General features: G+C 40.5%; 1 protein-coding gene and 1 long non-coding RNA gene across 7 annotated transcripts in view; one reads left to right on the forward strand and one right to left on the reverse strand.

Annotated features, from left to right (window-relative positions):
• Nucleotides 1-1,223: 1,223 nt before the first annotated feature.
• LOC133224425 (uncharacterized) lies at nt 1,224-4,013 on the forward strand. Its single transcript, XR_009728849.1, has 3 exons — nt 1,224-2,267; nt 3,452-3,870; nt 3,937-4,013. It is a non-coding gene; the product is annotated as an uncharacterized LOC133224425 (long non-coding RNA).
• A 3,503-nt stretch (nt 4,014-7,516) lies between these two features.
• The window catches only part of RAPGEF4 (Rap guanine nucleotide exchange factor 4), a 148,990-nt gene continuing 133,074 nt past the window's right edge, over nt 7,517-23,432 (reverse strand). For 4 of the 6 annotated variants that reach the window (XM_061342446.1, XM_061342427.1, XM_061342474.1 and 1 more), the window contains 6 exons: nt 23,198-23,288; nt 21,209-21,259; nt 20,486-20,573; nt 20,091-20,155; nt 11,939-11,993; nt 7,517-10,427 (listed from right to left, as the gene is read on the reverse strand). In XM_061342446.1, the coding sequence (XP_061198430.1) occupies nt 10,300-10,427; nt 11,939-11,993; nt 20,091-20,155; nt 20,486-20,573; nt 21,209-21,259; nt 23,198-23,288 (478 nt within the window). In that variant the 3' untranslated portion in view covers nt 7,517-10,299. The remainder of the gene's footprint in view (nt 10,428-11,938; nt 11,994-20,090; nt 20,156-20,485; nt 20,574-21,208; nt 21,260-23,197; nt 23,289-23,432) is intronic. The other 2 variants (XM_061342435.1, XM_061342456.1) reach the window with 2 other exon arrangements.

The raw sequence follows: 23,432 nt of genomic DNA on the forward strand, positions 1-23,432 counted from the left end.
AAGATGTATAGTATCGAGGTGAATCATGGAAGAACACTTTACTGATGAATCAAATGCAATCATTTCGCAAACATCAGAGGCTTTTCCCCAAGGTGTGTTATTTTGGCACGAGGGAGGGTAAAAAGCAGTTGAAACAGTGAAGCACAATTGTACGTTTCTGGCCATAAAAGAAGACATATTCAACTGAGCCATAGTAACTGGAGTAAAGTTCAGTGTTATCTAAGCACTCAGTATAATAGGCACATGAAGATGCTAAGAAAGTCAAAAAGCAGGCAGTGGTGAGCCCCCCTTCCCCCACCTGAGAGGTCCAGCATTGCCAGGACAAGCAGCGAAGGAGGTCAGTGTGCTCTGGCTTCCCCTGGACATGGCACTTTCAGGCGCTGTCTGTCTGGTCTGAGATCGCTTGTGTTTGCTTATGCACTGACCTGCTGGTGAGCCTGGAGAAGTCTCCAGGCAAAGCCAGTCAAAGATGCCACGTTTTAAAAGAAAGCACAGCTATCAATGCAAACCACACGAAACTCATGCTCAGGAGGAGGACAGGTGCCACGTACTCAGTCTCTTAAGTGCTGTGACTAAATGCATTTATCCTTCCTGTCCAAGGCAATTGCAATTAGTCAAGTGTTTTAAAAATCTACCTAAATGTTAAATCACTTGATTCATAGGCATTTGCTTAGGAGAGCAGAATGCTTGCGTTGAGAGGTCCCTTGCCTAGGGCGCTTTGTCCACGCATTTTGTCCATGGCTGTGTATGTACGGAGCTGGGATTTATCAGGTCTGACTTTAGGCCCTGGTTGCAGAAAGAAATAACCTGTTCCAGTAGTGCATGAGAAACGAGGGGGTGGTTAATATTTCCTGCTCCAAGAATTGGAGTGCAGAGTCTGCATCAGGCACTGTGTTAACATGCCACTGTTCAAAACACATAATTGCACTTGCTCTGTTAGAGGGCAAGAGAGCGAAAGCGAAGGACTCTGCACAAGGACTGTGCAACCCCAGTGGTACACTGTGAAGCTGGAATTATTGCAACAAGGTTTTAAGAGTGTTTTGGGGGCTTGTATTCTTTCTGCCCTCTGGCTACGGAGTCCTCGCATCTTTTAATGTTTTTTCCCATTGTCATGGAAACTAAAAAATTAGCTAGAAAAGGTCAGAAAGCGGAGAAACCAAAGTTTCTTGGATGGTCATAATACCATACAAAACAATGAACCAACGTGTGGTGGTATGGTTTCTCCCCCTTTTTGAGACAACAAATTCAAACTGAGGAGGTCTGATTTACCTCTGGAGAGCTCAGTCCTAATCTCAGGCTTCTTCAGTTTACATGGAAGAGAGAAAAAAAGAAAATACTTAAAAGCTAACAAAAGTTATTGCAAAGCCACAACAATTGGCAAAGGATAAAGGCAGCTCTAGCAACTTTTAACTCAATTTTGGAGTTGAAAGGATTCCTGTGAATTGTCTCTTTACATCTCCTTGCCATGCTGGGTGTGCAGTGACGTCTCTCCGCCTTTCAACATGGAAAATACAGTTCTATGTATACGTTCAGGCGTTTTAAATCATCCTCCCTGCCAAAAGCAGCAGGCACACCCCTCCCCTGCCCGGCAAGCCCTGTTCCTGCTGCTGCGCTGCCCACCGGCTTTTGCAGAGGGAATGGGGCTGCGAAGGTGAGGCAGCTGCAGGGAAAAGCAGTCGGTTTGCACCCAGACCTGCATGCAGGTCATCAGGCAACTGCAGAGTCGTGCCAGCACAAAGGCAGGAGAGGGGCAAGGGCTGATACGAGCAGCTGAGAGAGGACAGCTCCTGGAAATGCTTTTATAGCAGTAGTGGTGGGTTATGCCAGCTTAAACTGTATGTGAAACTTGAGACACGGATAATTTGGAGGTGGACACCTGCTCCGTATTTTTCAGTCTTCCTTCAGGACTGGCTCAGAGTTCAGCTCAGGCTTAGTGCTGAGGTTCCTTTGGAGCACTTCTGTTCCTCTGGCTGCTATGGCTTGCTCTGCTTTTAGTTTAACAATTGGACAGAAAACATGGTGGGGGGCATGCCTGGTGTGTACTGGGAAGGTTGTGCACATATTGCTGTAGAAGTTATAGCACTAGTGTATGCTAGGGTTAATCTATCTAGTTTGAGCTGCATTGGCAGTAACAATATGTCAGCATTACTTTCACACCATTTGTATCATCAGGTTTGTGACCTGGGAGAGGTGCAGGAGTGGCTCCCCTGAAACCCCTGTCTGCATCCCTGTTTTTGCTTGCACTCTACAGACTGAAATTCATGCAGGTATGTTCAAATATGCTGCAATCACACACCTCTGCAGTTACACCCCAAAACATAGCTAGCAGGGTTGGCCTCATGACTCAAAGAGAAGTGGCGTGGTACTGCCAGCCAAAATAAGCTGCAGTTAGTCTTTCTGAGAGATGGCGAGTGGAAAATCTAAGGGATTGCCTCTGGATTTGCCTCTGAGGCAATCCTGCCTTTCTTGCTGTAAACAACATGGTTAACATGCACCCACAAACACTGACCTGATACTACATGCGGCCCCCATGCCCACAGCCAGGGCTCTGATTCTTGTTTGCTGCAGCAGCCCGGTTGCTGGTGTGCTGTGGGTAATGGCTGTCGACTTTCATGGGGAATGAAGAAAGACAGACCCTGTGCGAACCATCAGACATCTCTTAGATCCACACAACTGGTATTTTTTTCTGCTGTTTTCTCTTTTTCTCTTTTTTCTTTTTATTAAAGAGAAAAATAAGGAATTTGTGCTATTGCCTATATTGCATATTTAACATAAAATATAATAAAACTAATTATTATAAAATTAGAAAATTTAGAATTATCAAATACAGGTTCGAATGATAAAATACAGGCATTCATGTGGCAGAGAAGGTTTGTGTGCAATGGGTGTCTTACATGTGGATCAAATACCTGCTTTGTGCATGTTGGTTTTCAGAACTGACAGGCTGCAGCTTGTACACTATTTGTCTTTTGATCAGGCATGTGTGCAGTATAAAAAGCACATACAGCTTCTACAAAAATGTCAATATAATTAACAAGGAGATAGTAATGAAATGGCAAAATATTAACATGAAATATATGTATTGATTGGTTTACAGGAATGGTTTTCTTATCTTTTACTGGCACCACAGTTTTAGCTGATCATTATACTCAGCTGTAATCCACTCACTAGTACTACTCTCAGTTACTATTTCATTACATACTTTTAATTATATAGAGAAAGCTCATACACCTTCTTACAGCAAATTTTGTGGTCAGTTAGACTTCATCCATTGTTCTGATTTTGGTACTACTTTCGTCTAAAATGTAGTATGGCTTAGCACTATTTTCTTTGTTTTAAGGCTGGACTGAATTTATTCTAGCTGTGCCACTCTGTGTTTTCTGATCTGCACTACTGCAAGCTCCACTGAAGCAACAGTCCCTTCATTACCCTTGTAATCTTTTCCCAATAGGTTGCTCAGTTGCAGGGAATCCAGGGAGAGGCAGGTGCAATTTCACCTCTGAGGACCACCAAGATAAGATGACAACAGAGAACATTCAACAGCTGGTTTAAAGCATTGTATGCCATTTTCTGTATCAAAATAATTAGTTTTCATTTACCTTTATTGGAAAGTAAAGGCAGCCACTGGAATAATGAAAACTTCATCCACCAGTGACAAGGAGTCAGTTTGAACTGAAAAGAAAATATTAGCTCCTCTTCGTTATGTACTATAGTATCAGTAGCTTACATTTTTTTGCTACTTGTTTAATTCAGAGTACATTAATTAGAAACAAATCTGTTGAAGATCACATCTTTTTCTCTTTGCATTTAGAGATTAAGGCTAGAAAGTGTCCCTAATAATAGACTGCCTCAGAAAAGCCCTTATTCTAGGTAAATCACCTAGATAAATTAGCTGTATTGTATGTAAATCAGCTAGATGAATTAGCTGAATTCTAGGTAAATCAGCTAGATAAATTAGCTGTATCGTATCAGTTCCTTTGCCAGTGTTCCCCAAAACGGTGCTCAACACCCCCCCCTCCCCCCCCCCCCAAGACACTAGCACACTATTAACAATGCGTAATTGTGACAGGAAGGGAAAAACATAGATCTGTGAAAACCTCTAACTAGTTCTGGCAACAGAGCTAACTGATCAGGAGCATCACAAAGGAGTTACATGCCAGACAACTGGAACAGGAGAAATATTAGGGCAGGAATTACAAATGGAAGGCAATGTTAGATTTCAAACAGACTCTAGGCAGCAACCCGCCAGTACTGCAGCCCTCAAGGGTCAGTCCTACAGAGAATGAGGACATCTAAAGGAAACCTAAGGCAACACTGGCTCTCTGTTATCTGAGAACATCCACAATGCTGCCAACAGTACTCCTGTGCAGAAATAATGTACACCTGTGACAAACCACAAAGAGTCGGCAAATACAGCCAGCGGATTCACTTGCTGGCTCGGACAGCATCTGAAGAAAGAACTATTTAAAAACACAAGAGGTGGTGCTATAATGAGGAAACCATGGAGAGCAGAAAGCTTATGATTATTGACAGAAGTTGATTAAGAAATGGATTATTGTCTGTTAGGATGTTGGAGTATCTACCGTCAGCTCTATCCGACGTATCTTTATGTAAATTTCCTTTAATTGAAGTATTCATTTACGATCCTTATTTTCATTGGTAATATGCTTTATTTGCATTTGAAAACAGAAAGGGGAGAAAAAAATTAAACATGACTGGCTGACCCCTGCCATGTGACAAAGGCTTTGCTTTTTGTCACTCTGACCCAAATGGATTAGGGCCAGGAAATAAAGGTCAGTCTTTTACCAGTACCCCTGTGTGTTACATTTTGATTACATGGAGTTTCCAAGAAAAATATCCCAATTTGCGTCAGTAATTATGCATTCTTTATGCATTTTCATGTAGTTTTCTGAGTTTATTTTGCATTCAGAAATCACCTTTGAGTGCCAGACCTATTAAAAACAAACCCTTTGTGAAATATCCTTCAGCAGTTAAATGTAAGTGGTAGATTTTGTAGCTGTGCATGCTCTTTTTCCCCCTTTTAATAACAAGAAGCTTCCATTTTACAGGAGTCTCCCCATCACTTCAGTCGTAAACGGCCAAGGCTGTGGTCGGATTGCTTTCCTTTGTGAATTTATAAGTACTTCATTGCTAAAGCAGTGCACAGATGAAGTAAGAGCCGGCCTTATATGTCGTGTAAGTAAATGCATGGAGGATGTACCCCGGGTGCTACTGCCGCACACTGACCACAGCCTTTCCCCATGGTGAGAAGCTGGAGGTCAGGTTTTAGCCATGAGCCATGCTGGGGAGCTCCCTCTCCTGTGGGAATTGGTTCCGGGCAGCAGTGCCCATTCCCAAGGGAGGCAAAGGGGTGAGGATCCCCTCCCGCTGCTGTCACCCCAGGCAGGGGCCAGCCAGCCCCACAGTACTGCTGGGAGTGCTGGGGGTTCCCTGGGCACAGCTAAGGAGGCAGGGCTCTGAGGACAGGCTGCTATGGGAGTTTCTGGTTTAGTAATTTGAATGCTAACTTTTTAATCTGGTCATTATTTTCTTTGATTGCTAATACCTTGACCTCTGGTGACAGCGGCTGCTTGTGCCTGCTAAACTTTAATGCAGGCTACAGTAAAGAACATTATGGTTATTTGAAAAGGCAGGGTGTAATGCATTTCAGATTAACAGTGAAAGAAAAGCTATTCAAGTTAGAGGTTCACTTTGCCGTATCTCTCTCTGTGCTGCTTTCCTTATTATCAGTACAAAAAATGAAATGAGAATAGCACATCTTTTAATTTTCTTCCACTATTACCTCTTGATTTGCATTCAGAGCTCCCAGAAGAAATACCACTGAATTCAGAAGGAGTCTATTTAAGCTGCATGATGTTTAAAAATTGCTGGAAGAGGTTAAGGTACTGTGTATTATGCAGTTGACCTTACTAAGAAGCTACGCTGGCAATTTAGACTTATAATTTTGTTAAAACACTTTTCTAAACCAAAATTCATTATCTCTTTCGGTACCCCTGCAGGTTAAACCTTTTGATTTCTCTCTAACTTATTTTGTAAGATTTCTAAATTGTATTTAAACTCCTTGTGCTTAAAAGATTGTTTTGCCAGTCTCTTCTTGAAAAGAGGGGATTTTTTGCCTCTTTGTACCTGGTCTGCAGAGGCGGTGCACCTTCACGGCATTTTCCTTGGGAGGGAAAAACCTCAACCCTCCATCTGCAGAGTCCTGCAAACACATCTGAACTCTTTCATCTGGCACTGTTATGTCTTTGTGGCTGATCAGCTTAGAACAAGGTGTCTGGGGAAAATACTTTGGATGTTGCCTTTACCAAGCTGTTGTAGTTTCCTGGTACATTGGATTCAGCTCCCTGGATTTAATCTTTGTTCCCTGGTTCTGTGTAGGGATGGCCAACACAGGCCCTGGTCACTGATAAAACCAGTAAATCCTAACAAAGCATCAGTAGTGAAAAGTGCCAGAACAGGGGAGAGCTGAACCCTGTGACTCTTGAGCTTCTGTAGCCCTCAGTAGGGGTGTTTGTGCTCTGTACTGCTGCTTGAGCAAATAAAATGTTAGCAGTGGAACCCTGTAATGCTGAATGTTTTCCAGAATGCCCATGGTGCCCCCACCCTGGCTCTGCAGTCTCCAGCAGTGGGTGTTTATCATGGCACTGTCTCCTGCTCAGCTCTCATATAAAATCTACAGTGCGACTCTGCCAGTGAGTAAAATAGGGTCAGGGCTCTAGGGCCTGAGGCCAAGTAGCACAGACCAGCCCTATCAGCAATGTGACCCTCAGGAATGATTCTCCTTTTGAATAGGTTTCTGGTTTTTTCAGTCTGCAGTGTTGAAATACAGAAGGAGCTGTGCTGCAATGTTTATGCTGCTCATACAAGTGGGCATGTTTGAGGTGCGAGGCATCCTGGGTCCCACTGGAGAATTGCAGGAGGGGATGGAGACAGGCTGGACAGGGTTGCCATATTCCCCACTGGAAATGATCACTGGTGCATGCTCCCCCTCTATAACGGGTGGGTGCTCTTAAGCCATTCTAGTTGGCATGCTACAACTAAAGCAGTAAGGACCATGAGTGGCACAGTGCTTCGGATCGCTGACCCCCTTTTGCTTGGCTGCATTGCCAAAGCACCAAAGCACCCAAGCCCAAGCTTGCAACTGGCCCTGAGAGCCAGCAGGTCAGGGGTGTCTCTTCACTGAAACAGGATCAAGCTGTGACTCGCAGCTGCCAGCACAGGATGAGGACAACATAGGTGTTTCGATACTTCCTTGTTTCCCCAGTTCCTATTCATTCTTCACACTATTGCAACAGGTGCTGGGACTTTAACACAGCATGAGCAGTGTATCGACTGCTGCCTGTCTGTGGTAAAGTCAACGAGGGGAGCAAGGGAAGGCCGGTCTGGAGCCCCGAGCCAGAAGGAAGAGTTATTCATTTAATCTTTAGGTATGTAGACTGTGATGAGTACAACAGCAACTGAGCCACTTGAATAAGTTAGATACAGAAACAGCCACACTTGTTACTTATACAGCACCCTTTATTGGAAAATTAGAAAATGCCAGATACCAGTTTCATAGAGTAGGTAAACTGCATTCATCTGTTCATATGGAGGTGCCATAAAGCCTCTGTATCACTGGGATATAGCTACACAACAAAGACTATTTGGCAACCGATAAGTAAAACAGTTAGAGGTTTTGAGGAATAAAAGAATAAACCAAGGGGATAAAAACATACTAAACAGATGAAGAACCAGTCTCTGTGCAGAGCCAAGCTGAAACTTGGCAGCTTTATAAACCAGTTAACATAGAAATAAATGAAAGTCCAAACAATAGGAACAAATCTGGAACTAATAAAATCATGACCTCACAAATGTTGTAAATTGAAAGTAAAGATAAAAACATCTTTTGAATCAATTGTGTCCCTATAGTTTATTTGACTTCATACTTTGCTTCTGGGAAGATCCCGTATCTGAAAAAGCCGTATGAAGTATATTCATAAAGCAGTACACATGGAACTATTTCTCCTTGAAATAACAAGACACAAATTTGTCTCTATGTTATTAGCTGGTTATCCTCTGAATCATCCTGAACTTCTAGTCAGACAGCAAAGTTAAAATAAATTATTTCATCATGCTGAAGAATGTTTCTTAACTGTGTAATTCTTTCCTTTGCAGATGGCAGGTACTGAGCAGATAGTGGTTCTATGTGTCAGCATTTCTCTGGTGACGCTCAGCTTTAGCAGATTTTATGTTTTGACTAAAAGGATGCGATTATTTGTGCAGATAAAAAAAGAAAATCTTTATGTGTATACTGACTCCACTCAGTCTTGGCCAGTGCCAAGAAAAGTATACACTGTGTCTGAGGTGAAATGTAGACTATACCAATGAGGTCATCGCTGAAGCTTTATCATGAGATAACAGGTGACACTTCCAATTTCAGGCTTAATCAGCTTTATGACATCTGGCTTCTCAGAGCCAGTGTGAATGCAGCAGGGAAGACTTTTGCCATTTGAACATCTTCATTCCATTGGCACATGCTTGGCCCCATCAGTGCTTGCCCAGCAGCAGCACAGTGCTCCATCCCATGGAGTGATCAGGCTGGCACAAATGATCTTGGCGAGGAAAGGCTACATGCCAGATCAGCTCTTCCCTCAAGGCTGCAGGACCTGATAGACCTCCCTGAGGTGACTGAAGCCAGAAGCCTCTTAAGTGCCCCATTAGCCCAGGTCTCAGCTTGAGTTAGACTACCTGAGGTAAAATGCTGTCCAACAAAAGGTAACTTGTAGTCCTCTTATTAGTGACTGAGCAGGACAAATTAGTCAGATAGCTAAAATGAAGAATACATCCCTTCTTCATTTTAACCTTTCCAATTTAAATGTTTTTCATGTTTACATGGGATGGTAGGAGCCTTCTTAGAAACTCTAAACAAACCAGCTAATAAAACCATAGTGTTACATCACTGCAAGCCTGTCATCCCCTGTGGCAGGGATGGATCCCGACTGGCTTTAAATTGGTCACCTGTATCACAATGGTCATTGTCTAAATGCAGTTTCAAGGCCCAGCAAATGACAAGCGCAGTTTGCTTTATCAGCCAATTAACAGCATCAGTATTTATGCAGGAGTGAAGCTGAAAGTGCAAATAAGGCCAGCGAGGAGACCTTTCCAGCAATTCCATTTAATAAAGTACTGTGTGTTATTTATACGGCGAACGTACATCACACAATTCCTACACATAAAATGCACACAAAAAGAGTGACAAAAGCATCACTCTCGTAACATGCTAAACTAAATAAATAAAACAATTATTTTGGCACAACTGCTAGCACATAAATAAATATCCTAGAACATAATGAATTAACATTTATTTACAGTCTATTGAAAGTGCAAAACAATTGGCTGAAAATTAAGATATTTGTAAATGCTTAAGACCAGAAAATATGTGTTAACCAGCCACAATTAATGATAGCTAAAGTTTAAGGTTTTAATGTCCAGGAAATTATTCTCTTTAAATCTGTTTGTGCATATTGTGCTCTTTTTGAACCAGTCCTTTGCTACCTTTATGCTATTGATTTTGACAGCCTTACTATTGTAATGGAATTCTGTAAAAACCTGATTGGTAGTTTAAAAAAAGAAGTAAAATGTAAACACAGGTTAATCTATTCATCATTCAAAGTGTTTTCAGTCCTGTCAGTTCTCTGAAATGGCCACACTGCTTGCAGTAGTAGGCAGTACGCTTAAGGTTAGAAATTTTTCTTAGTATCTGTTATATTTCAAATGGCAATACTTCTTAAGTCTTCTTTGAATTGAACTTATTATACCTTGGATGTCTCTTGAACCTACATTCTTACATCAGATGTCTACACGCATCTTCTACTGAGGTCAACAGTAGCTGGGCAAGCTAAACCGGTGATCAGTTTTGGTCCTGACCTGGAGAATAAATCATAAAATACAGATTTTTAATTAGGCAGAAAAACTCTACTCCCCTTAGGATTGTTGCAAGCTTTTTGTGCATTTTTCACTAACTGTTCTATTTTATCCTTTGCCTTTTTTATCCATGTGAGACATCATTTACTATAAGATGAATTAACGGTTCACAACACGGCCACCTGTGCAGCTATAGTGCATATATTCTTCCTCAGCCAAAGTTCTCTGGCAGGCTGGTACATTGTGCGTTGCCTAAGACCTTAGAATATGTTTTTGCTTATTTTTGTAGTGGCAGTGGGGTAGCAGAGAAAGTGAAGTTCTTAACAAGTGACCTTGACAGGATAAAAGATCATTTCTCATCACGGCTTCAAATGTTTATGCTCGACGCGGTTCTAGTCGGTGAGACATCTGTGATAAAGTTCTCTGGTTGTCAATCACATTTAATTGCCGCACATAGCTCCGAACATCCTGATGGTTCTTATTAGTTAGGGCTGCATCGGGATCTGGTGAAAGAGAAATGATGTAGGATTGATACACTTAAATGAACAAATGCCTGAACAGAATGCGGTAACTCTTTACAAGCTGTCACAGGAAACACCAGATCCTGGTGAGTTAAAAAGAAAATATTTAGAAATCGCTCTCTTTGAAGCCTTTCCTCCATGGCTGAGTGTCTTTCTGGTTCCTACCCACACAAATTAACTTTTTCTCTCAGATATACTTGGCTACATGTCCCCAGATAGATGGCTCTTGGTTACAGTTTTATACATCACCTTACCAGTCAATTGCTATAAATTATATAGCTAACTAGTATGATTTAAAGCTGCCCATCTGGTTTTGAACCACTAGCTTTCACACGGATTCAGAACTCTATGATTGATTTGAGCCTCCTTTCAGGAAATATTCCCATTTCTAACTCAGCATTAAATATCTGTAACACTGCAGTGCTTTGTGACTGCCCCATTCAAGCTTACCTTACTTAACATAACCTCATTATATCTACTCCAACAATTATGAAATACCACTGAGTTAAAATCTGAGTATCTTCAGCCTCACAGTGAACAGCTTGCAATTCAATAGAATATGTTAGGTAACTTAAACTTCTCTAAAACAAAGATACTGAAGCATCTACTATGTATGAATACACACACAAAAAGCATGGGACTTAGATATGGTACATCTATATACTGACATTTTGTTGTATCATGTATAGTGAAAATCCACTTCCACTTCCAAATACGTGGAGGTCTCACTAGTGCTTAACACATTAAAATTAAAAGATACATAGCTAGAAAAACTTCAATAGTGGGAGAAAAAAAGAAAAAGCTCCCTTATCCTGATTTTCCAGAGTTAAGCTTTGATCCAGACAGAAACTATCTTTATAATAATATATTGTTTTATATTATTTCTTCTGTTCTTTGAGGAAAAGGAACGCTGCTGTGTAGCAAAATGAGTGAAGTGCTGAGGAAATGCCAGTGTGACAGGCACTGACAGTGCACCTAGATGGGATGAGACCCACAGAGCAATCCTGTTTGACCATGCAGCTCTGTCACCTTTCATGGCCTCAGGAAAGTTCTGGTAATTATGCTGACAAACAGGTTTTAAGCTCACCACCTGACGCAGTTATGTCACCTATAAACGTCATGTTTCCGGATTGGTTTCCTATAAAAACAGGGTTTATCCAAGCAAGTATCTTGCATGTATCTGTGTGCTGCTGTCTGCTAGCCTGATTTCAACCACTTCTGAACCCAGTGGCTTATTTCAACAAATTCTAACTTGACAGATGTGTAGAGACCTCACTGACGCTTAGCTCCTTCACATGCTTGGGAAGAGATGGAGGAGAAGGAGCTTATTAGAGCTTCTTGAAGGATATTTCACCCTGCGAAGCATCGAAGGATCCAAACAGGGAAGACTCACTGAAAACCAGGCTTTTCAATTCTGGTACACACAGAATTAGCTGTAATTACTGTAGCTACTGATGATAACACTGACTGTGCAGATGTTGTAATACACTTACTGAAAGATTGGCTTCGGCAGAATTTCACCGTCCTGACAGTGTTGGCAATCATGCGCTGGAAAGAAAAGATGGGATGCAATCAGGGAACAAGCACTGTATTTCATCATCATTTAAACGAAGCACCTAACTGTGCCTCAGTGTGAAGACATATGCCAATAAAAGCAGTCATATGAATGAAAATATAATTTTAATGCTGATACTCTCATGTGTAGGGTGTGATTTGCATTTACACAGGCTTCAAATGAGCGTGAGTGCAATTTACATGCGCTCAGAGAACCCTTACCCTTGCTTGGATGCTGTAAAAGGCCTTAACTAAGAATGAAAATCAGATCCTTCAATGTGCATTTCTTTGATAACATCTCACATTCAGAAGTGACAGGAACATCATGTAGAACAGCTTGGAATATACACATGTTAATTTTAAGACCATCAGTTCCTAACAGCAAGGCCATTTCTGTAACATATTCAGCAATCGAAGAGCATTCACCTTTCCTATGAATTTGATTTTAAAATGCAGCCTTCCCATAAAATGACTGTGTAAAATCAGCATGTGAGAGTGCATGTTCACTGATTCCCTCTGAAAGTGTACTCGATTCACAGATGAGAAGGCCACCATTAGAACTGTGGTCATGTAAGCAAGTTTCATCAAACAGAACTGTCAGACAGTGCTAGCTTGCACAAGTGTATCTAACCCAGCATGCAAGGGGATTCACTTTTGGTGGACACCTCTACTAGCAAGTCACAAAAAAAGCAGAAGTAACTTCAGTCCTTCTTGGCTGTGCTTTCTCTTCAGTAAATAAGCCATTATTTCACTCACTTGGCTAAGAAAATATTCATTAATACATTTCACTCCAATAAATCAGATGCTATTTTACAATAAAGAACAGAAATGAAGTAAGTAATAAAGCCAAACATTTCAGATTTAGTTCTGGACTGCAAAATTGTAGCTGGGTTGTGTGGTTACCACCAAACAGGTAATACTCCCACCAGTGTGGGAGCAAACTTAGTTGTTCTGCATAATATCAAATAACTGAAACTTCAGCAGTAAAACTGAATCCCTTAGCTAGATAGCTTGAGTCAATCACTGTTATAAGGACAACATTTGTTTTGGTTTCTTTTGCTTAGATTAAGAAAAAGCAGAGAAGTAAAATGCTGTTCCTAATCAGAGTCTAATGTTTGTTCCAGCACTTTAAAATGGTCCAACAATTAAAACACAGCTACATCTTTTAACACAGCACCCTCTCACTCCCCAGAATTAGCACACTATTATGATCTTACATTAAAATGATGCTATAAATAAAATGCCTCTGTGAAATCTGTCATTCCAGAAGGGGGAATCACCAATGTAAAATGTTCCTTAACACACACTGAACAATCTAGACATTTTAATGTGCTGACAAGCATACAAAAATGGATATGGCTGGTGGTTCACATTAAAAACACTAGTGCTACATCATGTACCAAATTTTTGTGGATTACACATTGTATAATCAAATGAATTGCAACTATTCTGAAACTGATCTAAAGTATTTTAATTCTAAAACACAAGTTCCCAAAAGTTCTAGGGAATTCGTATATGCATCTGCTTATATTTTTCCTAAAATCATATGTATTTAGATGTGAAAAATAAGTAGATTTCAAGTCAGGGTAATTTTTATCCTATGTTAATTTTTATACCTCTTCAAGCCATTACTACTAAGCAGGTTTTCTGAGGCACTCCCCTTGTAAACATTCTCATATGTGCTTAGCATTAAGCATGTGAATAAGCCCCATTGACTTCAATGGAACCTCTTAAATACTTAAGGATAAGCACCCATTATAGTATCAGATTGAGACAGAACACACTGCATATTACAGTGTTAGTTATTCAAGTGTAACCCAATCAAATGAAAATCAAAACAACATGAACATGTAAACATGAATGCTTCATAACTCTTATGGTTTCACATTTAGCTGTGTTATGTGATGCTGCTATTTTGATTTACACCATTTCAGAAAGTACTCCCCTAAAATAACTACAAGGAGAGACCATAAAGTTGAACTGGACCAGCCAACATGATGAAGTTTCAAGAGTATCTAACGCCAAGGGAAGCTTTCCTAAGGACACTTCATTTTTATGAAGATAGCTAGTGTTGCTTGATGTGCCCTCTAAATGGACTGTTAATACACACCCTAATTTCTCACACCTGTAACTGTTTATGTTTTGCAGCCTCATTTCATGATGAAATTTGGAGCTAGGCTGTAGGCTCAGTGTTTGATTAGTTTAGTCTTAAGCTTCTTCAGTGTAAATTTAGATTTATCAAAAAAGTGTGCTCTTTGGAATCTTTTTACTCTTTTTATTTATGTGGGGAATTGGTTCTGTAAACAAGCATAACATTTAGAATAAGTACTGTAATGCTGTATTGTAATGAAAGACAAAGTATGAGTGTAGCAAAGGTCTGTAAAAAGTTTTCACTATTTCCAAATTTCTCTTCATATGGGCTCTTCCAGGCAAAGGAAAACAAAGTGGCCACGATTTTGTCTGACTTCTGTTTAGAGGCTGAACTGCCTGGCTTCCCTCCGCTGGCTGAAAGGATTCATTTTTAAGGAGTTACTTTGCCTATTCTTCAGGATACTGTCATTCAGTCTGTGCATTTTGAAGTATCCTGGCAATGAAGAATCACAAAGGAATAAGGAAGTGGATGTTAAGGCAGAATAAAAGGAGAATCTGTGGCCAGAAGACAGAGTTGCAACCCAATGAGGAGATTCTGGAGTATTATGTATCCTTGAAAAGCTCCTTTCACATTGCTTTTTTTCCAAGTGCTGTTGTACTGTCTAATACAAACTCAAAAGAGCTCCTCTTTGGTAGGTGCACATAAAAACATGAACTGAAAGTGAATTTCCCTTCCTGAATCTTGTAGATAAGTTGGATTGTCTTCCTTTCATTCAAGAAAACTAGAAACATGTATGGAGAAAATGTTCAGATGGAAGTTTAATTGCCAGCTCCTTAAATGTTTTCTTTAAATAGGGGATTACCTCTAGTTAGTCACTGCAAAAGTTAACCTCTGCTTACTCACTGTGCAAAGAAAGACCATTATGGAAAAGCTATACAAACTTCAATTTGGATTTTTCTTAAATAGAACCAATTGCATAATATGACAAGCAACCACTACTACCAGCATTCTATGTATACACAATACACTTTCAAGTTTTATGCAGTTTGGAATAGTGGCAGCAGGCCTGCACATTATCTTCTAATCCATTCCAAACCCAGGTTTCTAAATGTTATAAATATTCATATATGCCATAGAAAACTAATAAGGGCTTTAGTCACACACTTTTTGCATAATCTTTATGCTCCAAAAATGAAAGAATGTTTGCCCTTTTTTTGCATAAGGATCAGAGTGTGAATTCCCTTTTGTTCATATCCACAAAACCCGAAAAGCAGTATGTGCCAATTCTCTAATCCTCATTTCACACCTGAAGGGTGAAGAGGCTTCACAAAAAGAAGTATCAGTGGCCAGCATCATGGCACTGCCTTGTGCTGCCATGGCAGGTCAGCACTTTCAGAGCTCTTTCGTGTGTTCTTAAAGAGATTCATACTCAGTACTTTCCTCACTTTCCTCTCTCCTCTTTCCCTGGCAAGACATAATTCTAGGAAAAGGCTTTTAGATTTTCTTCTAAATATATTGCTTTAAAAGCAGTGTTACTTGAATGTTGCCATGTACTGCACCGCAGGCTGCAGCTTGTCCCTTATCTGCTAAATTATACGGAGTTTATGGGAACTAATACCACTGGCAGATTTGGGGGCTGTCCTTCACCTGAAAAGAGGGTCATTAATGGACCTAAAAGACAAGTATGTATTTTAGATCACAAACTGCGTTTGCTGTCTACTGCCATCTTTTAGTCTTTCAGCTACTTGCAGCTCTCAAAATGTCCTCAACCGGCAAAACTACAACTACAGCGCTTTTAAAACTTTAGAAGCCTATTCATTCCTTGTTCCTCTGTGACAAGCATGTCTTCAGTTTTTACCCAGATGGGTCTTCTAAGGCAGCACTTACAACTAACATTGACTGTCAACTCATAAGTGGAGAAAAGATGAAGGTAGTTTTTACTACGTAAGGTCAGAGAGCATATGCCAACACAGAAGGTACATCTGAGCAGTGCCATTGTGGAAACAGCTTGTACCTTATCTCCGTTAGCTTCTTACAGGGTGCCACCAGGACACAGTGAGTTAAGACCTTCAGTACTTCTCTAAAACCGTGTCTTGTTTGGTATTGAAGACAAAGCCTTCTACTAAAGACTTGTATTACTAATACCAGTAATGTCAACTTAGTGACGAAAGTATAAATAACATGTTCCAGGCTGATTTTAAGGCCCAATGCTTGTTTTCTCCAACTCTTCTCTTCTCCCCCCTTGCTTCATGCAATAAATGACATAGTAAAGAGCACAAGTACAGTGCAAATACAAAGAGCACACCTATTTCTTACACGTTCAATATGGTTTTCCCGCATCTTGTACAGACCAAACGGGTTTGCTTACAAACTTCCCCATTTACACACAGTAGTGGCTCTACCATACACACAGTATTCTCTTCCCTGGCTAGCTGTCCCTGCCCTCCTACTCCTCACAGCCTCATCCAAATAAGAGACTCCATGGAGATCAGGAGATGGGGCAGGGGAGGAAGGAGCAGGCAGTTTACAAAGGCAGCATCAGGTAAAGCTCCGCAATGCTCTTCAGAGCGGTCCCCCCTTGCTGCCGATACCACAGTTCTGTCACTGCAGCCCTGAAAAAGACCAATTTATAGGAAGGTGTAGCGGGAAAAAATTGACTCAGTCCCTTTCCTTTTTAGCTTGACTTGCTAAAAAACCCAGTCTAATGTGATTTAACACCATCTGTCTCTTTTTCCCTTCTTCTCTAGATATTTTTGTCAAATCTTTAAAAAGAACCCAGAGTTTTCAAACATAAGAAAGCTCCTACCAATTTTCTGTGAAAATAGATGGCTGTGAACAAGAGGAAGATTGTCTAAGTGCCTTCCCCTGTCTCCTTCAGGGAAAAGGCTGTAGTGCAAGTTCCTATGTTATGACAAAAGCCTATTCACACAGAATTCCCCAGCCATGAAGAAACTGCACAAGCCCCAGCCACGAGGAAAGCTCTGAGCAGAGCTTAGGCAGCCATGAAACACAAACGTTCAGGGAACAAGGCCTCGCCGTTTCTGGCACTCAGAGAACTCCTGGCTCAGACACTGTGTAATGGCTCCTGCATGTTTTAAGATGCATCATTTAATACAAATAATAACAGAAACCTCAAAGAACATAAAAGATTTAAAGGAAGCTGTTTCAGCTGCAGAGATGCCACTAGATCAAACTTCTACTTTTGGCTGCCAGTTACAGGAATAAAGTTGTCAGCAGCACATCAGCTGTCAGGATCAGAGCTCTGTGGTGAGAATGCAGACATGATGCCAGAGGCTGTTCTCTGTTTCATCACTGTGCTTACATGAGAGTCGGAAGGACCCAGCTCCTTTGGTGGCAAGTGGCACCAGCAGTGGCAGCTACCCAGATATTTTTATTCATAAAGTTCAGCAAGCATCAAAGGGAAATCATTTTCCAAAGAACAAATATGTTTTAGACAGATCAGTAAGAGTGGCTCCCAGCTATATTCAGAGGTACCTCTTATGTGCTGACAGAATACCATGCAGCACAGCAAACAGGCAGAAACAACAAATGGCAGGACTTGATTCCTGCGAGGAAATCTGGTTTCTGCATGTCTCCTGACCTAACAGAATAGCAGAATAACATCACAGATTTACCTTGAGTTTATACTTATGTAAAAGGAAGCTGAACTTATCTGAGAGGTATCTGGCTGAGTGGTCTTGTCTTCACCAGTTAATATCTGGCAATTATGTGTGGATATGGCAGTTGTAGGCTTAACACAAGTAGGCGGTAGCAACTGAGGTTTAACAGTAGGCTTTTCTTCTTTGCTTGACCTGATGACACAGGCAAAAAAGCTAAAAACTGCCAGGTCCACATTAGGATTTGAATGAATTATGTGGGTGGAACCTGAATATATGTTGCTTTGAAGAGCTATGGGTGAGAGAAGCAGTAAAAACATAGAAGCATGCAGAATAGCTAATGAAGAACATTAAAAAGGCAAAAAATGTAGTAAGGCCTGTAGAAAAAGCAAGAGTGGGCTTTTAGGTAGACCACTAACTGAAGAAAGGTTTAGAATACTGAGAAAGGAGAACATTTCCCTTTCTGTTGTGTGGAGGAACATAAGACATTATATCGGTTCTTTGAAAGATATCTAGCATCAAAAACACATTAATCAGTCTTCACTTACCTCTCCTAAAGGACATGCTCAAAGCTTCAATTATTAATCAAAATGGGTGCTATTACCTTCATGCAGTATGCAACTTTATTTAAAACTTCTGGGTGCTAGCAGTAAATCCACGTTCTAGAGATAACACATAGAAGATAAGGCAATGTGCAGACTAGGGTGCAAAGGGCAGACCTGCTGCAGCCTAGCTATAGATCAGTTTAAGCTGCTATAAAATTCACTCCTGGCCTTTGGAGTGCCAAGTTGTAGTAGAGAGCGGTGCAGAACCATTTCTAAATGACAAGCCTGGGTTGAACTTCTGTCTATGGGCAAGTACTCACAGGAGAGCTCCTGCCTCCTGTAATGGCTTTTACACATATCAGGCATAAAGAACAGCCTGAGGCATACAGCTCTGTGGCTGCTGAAGTACCGGCTCTTCTGGCTCAGGAGATGTAAGTAGGCCAGGTGAGGAGGTGAGGTGGACAACATGGAGCCAGCCACACAGCCATGGCTATAGCAATGCATCTGCCTTCCCTCCCAGTTTGGAGGTGCTCCAGCCAAGTCTGAGATCCCTTTGTGTTCCCCAAAATATTTCCTGCCTACACTAATACATATATATATTTATCTATCTAATTAGAATAGGCAGTTCAGGAAAAAATCCTTTCTGCAGGTAGAAGGCTCAAGGCCTGTGGAACGACATGGCAACACAGTCTGAGTATGCAATTAGGGAATGTCATTATTGCAAACTGAGGTCAGGCCCTTACTCAGGCATTAGTACTTCCATTTACTCACAAAAGAGTTTCAGCCTAGTAGACAGGTATTTTCACCCTAGGACAGAGGCTGTCCTGGAGCTATAGACTAAAATCCAAGAGAAGAATTCACTCAGACTGACAATGACTTGTTTGTAAATTTTTCTGAACACCTGAAAGCCTCCTTTCCCCCCCCTTTCCCCCCAGTACCAGCGCTCAGAAGGTAAGACAAGATCCTCTGCAGTGCTGTGGAAATAACCATGGAGTGGTTCTGTAGTACTAAGAATAAGCAGATATAGGTGCCAGAGTAGATCTGCTCCAGCTCCTGAATGGAACTTTACTGCCAGAACACATAGTCAGTTTTGGTTTCGCAGTGAAGCTGCTCATAGCTGGGCTTGGCTAACCCTGGTTCTCAGATGCAGGTGTCATTAACCACATTAATTAAGAGCATGACCTTAGCAATCAAAAGAAAAGGCTTCTCACTGCTAAGAAACTTGAGTTTCAGTTGAGATTTCTGCCACGGGAAGTTGCCTACCTGCTGTGTTTGACAGCAGCATTTGAAATTATGGGAGCTAAGGTGCAGGATTTAAAATAAATCAGATTGACCATAGTCTAACCCTCTGTTATCGATCCCCCTTACCAATATGAAAGCAATCAAACCACCAAAGTCTTCTTTCACTGTTAAAGGAAAGAAGGAAACAAGATGATGTGCAAGTTTTGTATTAAAGCTGCTTTCATTCTCTGAGGAGCAATGCAGAATTATCCCTGCCTGAGGCAGTTCAGTCCAGTTTGAAGAAACAGCAGTTAAAATCTCAGCTTGGTCCCAGAATGGCTGTTAAAAACTGTCTCTAGCAGCTCTGCTTCCTGTTACTGCTGCTGCCTCTCCTAGGAAACATTTTGGCTATGCATGGCTCAGTGGGCAGTTTCTTCTCCACCTCTGTGAGGCCTTCCAGAAACGCAGAGGTCCCAGGCGCTGTGCACAACACAGACTATTTTTGCCAGCTCTTGGTCCTGCCTTCACTTTCTCTAACCCTGGAAATCATCGTTGAGAAGTTCTCTCTTGAAGAGATGAACAGGGAGGTCTTTCATTTAAAGTGTGGCATACATACCATTTTTTCGAAGTTTACTAGATTGTCAGTGAAGGTCTTGTTTCCCTCATGAGTGAACGTCATGTCTGGATAGAAATAAAAGCCACATAAAAGCCCATTACTGAATCGTGATCATACAAAACAGCAGAACATTTTATCTATCCCTTAGAAAAATCAAAGCGACTATAAAACATTTAGTTTTTAATTTGCAGCATTTCTGAGACTAGTAAAATTGAGGTATGGTATTCAGATGTACCAAGCAGTTTTTCTTGTCTCTGTGCCATGCTTTTTATAATGGAAAAAGATCATACCTCACACTGAGATTGATTTTTGCTTTTTTTTTGCTGCTACTCTTATTCTTCAAATATTTGACAAATAGCTTTCAAGTTAATAATTCTGGTAACATCCAAGCCTACCTTTTATAAGTAGTGGCATGAAAGGAATTATTGGAGGGTCCAATTTAGCTACGGTTAGCCTGTAGGCCCTATGGTTTCTTGATGGATCCTTAAGAAAAAAGAGAAATCAAATAATTACTAATATGTATTATTATAGTATCAAGACACTGTATGCATTCATTTAGATGTCACGGCATTTATTAAAATCATTATTTTATCCTGTGGCTTTAAAAGTGTGTCTGAAAACTCAGATGTCTTTTATCAGTCTCCCATAGAACTTACATGATGAGAACACAGCCACTAAACACAAACATTTTTCATGCCGAATAGCAAGGTAAGGTATGACTACAGAAAAAAGTTCATAAGAGGAACCACACATTTCTCTTCCCTCCTTGCAGCTGCAGATCCAGTTTTGCTTATGTTGTAACACTAAAATGTAACGCCTGGAAAAATCCAGGTTGGAAAATATAATTTCCCATATGTACTATTGGAAAACATGTGATAAAGCTTTTCTGAGTTCCCAGATTAACTTTGAGTGGTACATAAGTTCTCCCAGAGTAGGTTCCTAAGAGTATAATTTATTAGTCATACATACTTGTTTTAGCAGCTCTAAAATGGGATCATAAACTTCTTAAAGTCAAACAAGGACATATAAAATGTTCTGAATCAAGGAATTCAAATCAGTTACTCAGAAACTGAATTAGCTCAGATTGTGCATAGAATAAGGGATCCATTGCTATTCACCATTAAGCTTTCAAACTCTGCATAGATCTTCTTGAACTTGCTTGGAAGTTTCTGTTAATAAAAACAAAAATAGAAAACCTTAATTAAATCCAATTTGTGTGATGATTTTACTGTAAATGCTAGTTCCTTCTACAACACCTTAAGTCAGGAAAGTGCTCTTTTTGCCAGATATTTCTAACAATGTGCTAATCTAAAATACAACACGTTTCCTAGCAACCAGATTATAAATAGAGACGGGACCAGCCATGAAACCTGGATCCTGATTTAAACCCCAACTTGAATTTACTCCTTTGGGATGTTCAGATTCAGATTTTCATTTGGCACACATCGCAATCACTGAATTCAGAATGCACATGAAAGTTCAAGTCACTGGTTTCAGGACATTCCTGATTATAGCCTATCTGAAAACATAATTTACACACAGCTTGCGTAGGGGTGGCTCAGCTTAATTATTCATACCTATGATGAACTGCCCTTGCTACATTCAAATCCATGCCTGGGCATTTCCAGGAGACTTTTTTTGTTCATGCTGATGTATCATCAACTATTGCTTAAGTTCTTGACATGCCCAGCTGCCAACTGCTTTCTGGGGTACACATTAATTAACAGCTTTTCAGTCCACAATACCTACGCAAGTTACTCATGGTCAGTTGATCATGCAGTGATTAGGATGAGATTGGCTTTACTACATATTTTCTTTCCCTATCGTGTTGTTATAAATATTAAATAATTCTACTCTGAAGAGCGTAAGATACGTTATAAATTAGTTTCGGAGAACACAGTAATGTTTTATCCACACCCAGACTATGTCAGCTTTCTAGTTTTAATAAGAAATTTCTCCATATTTGCTGATTAAATCTGACTATTACTGGCAGCGGGTAACACTAAAAATTAATAGAGACTTTACAGTGCAGAAATGATTTTTTGCAATACTTTCTACATTTGGAGTGTGTACCCTAGCAAGCTATTTACACTGTGCCACAGCAAGGGCCTAATTTTTAATGATGTGTGTCAACAACTGTGTGCCTAGTTTGCATATGCATGCAGATTAGGTATTTCTGAAATAAGTGGTATAATTGGACATTTGCACCTGCAAATACCTAATTTGTGCATACAACTACTGTAAATGCATGATAATATAGCAAAAATCAGGTCTTGATATGTTTGTTTTTAAGTATAGTCTGTATATCTATCTGGCTAAAAATCAAGCTGCAGAGGTTCTCTTGATTAACTGAGTACCCTACATAACCACAGCGTGGTAACATTTCGTACCCCACACCTACAAATGATCTGTGCCACTCCAGCACAGACCCTGCAACCACTTCAGATTGTTGTATGTAGTTTATACATTAAATTCTCTGTTCTCTCTTCATACTACTCCTGTACTAACTCAGATCTCCCAAGTGTTCCTCTCAGTAGTCACAAATGGCCATTATTTTGAGAAATGGATCTGCAAATCCTGGCCTTATATATACTTACATATAAAAGAGCAAAGCAACAGAAAAGGTGGAAGCTCTGAGAATGAAGACCCAACTGACAGTAAGAAGGGGAACGTCAGAGAAAAAACCGAAACCTGGTTAGGACAAACCCACATTTTAACAGGGCAATAGATTCCATATGGAGATCAGAAAATACTATGTATAAACAGAGGACGGATTTTAGAGAAGTATCTATGGAGTGATCTCTCTGAATGACTGAATGAGTCAGAGGATGGGCTGATCTGAGAGGTTAACTGGCTAACTTGCTCATCCTGTTGGGCAGTTTGGCGCATCAGCAGAAGCTGCTGTTGTCACTCTTATGACCTGCTTGAGTATCCAACACACCTATGGGCATACCGTCTTACTAATAAAAATTGTCAGCCTAATCTAAAGGTGCTGATTTAGTAGATCTAATTATTATAAATAATAAAGGCCCAAGTGATGTTTTTTGCTAACTAAAAGTACAAATTCCAGTCAAACTTCTTGGAATCGGATTTTAATGAAGACTTACCTCCCATGTTAACGAGAGACGGCTCACAGCAACATTACTCAGTCCCATAATAATAGCAAAAAAGGAATTCAGATTTTTGTATTCCTTACAGCTGAAACACAAAGTACCAGGTTTTAAGTTGTATGTATCAGTCAGGGCAGAAGTCCACACGACAACCTTAAGAGAGCTGAACCCGTGCAACTAGCATAGATCGACTGTATTTGGGCAGCCCTGGCCCTACATGCCTGCGGCACAC

Source organism: Neopsephotus bourkii, unplaced genomic scaffold (assembly GCF_033783945.1).
Source record: "Neopsephotus bourkii isolate Nb327-2 ecotype Australia unplaced genomic scaffold, CSIRO-AGI_Nbou_v1 NB_196, whole genome shotgun sequence".
In the NCBI taxonomy this organism is placed as follows: domain Eukaryota; kingdom Metazoa; phylum Chordata; class Aves; order Psittaciformes; family Psittacidae; genus Neopsephotus; species Neopsephotus bourkii.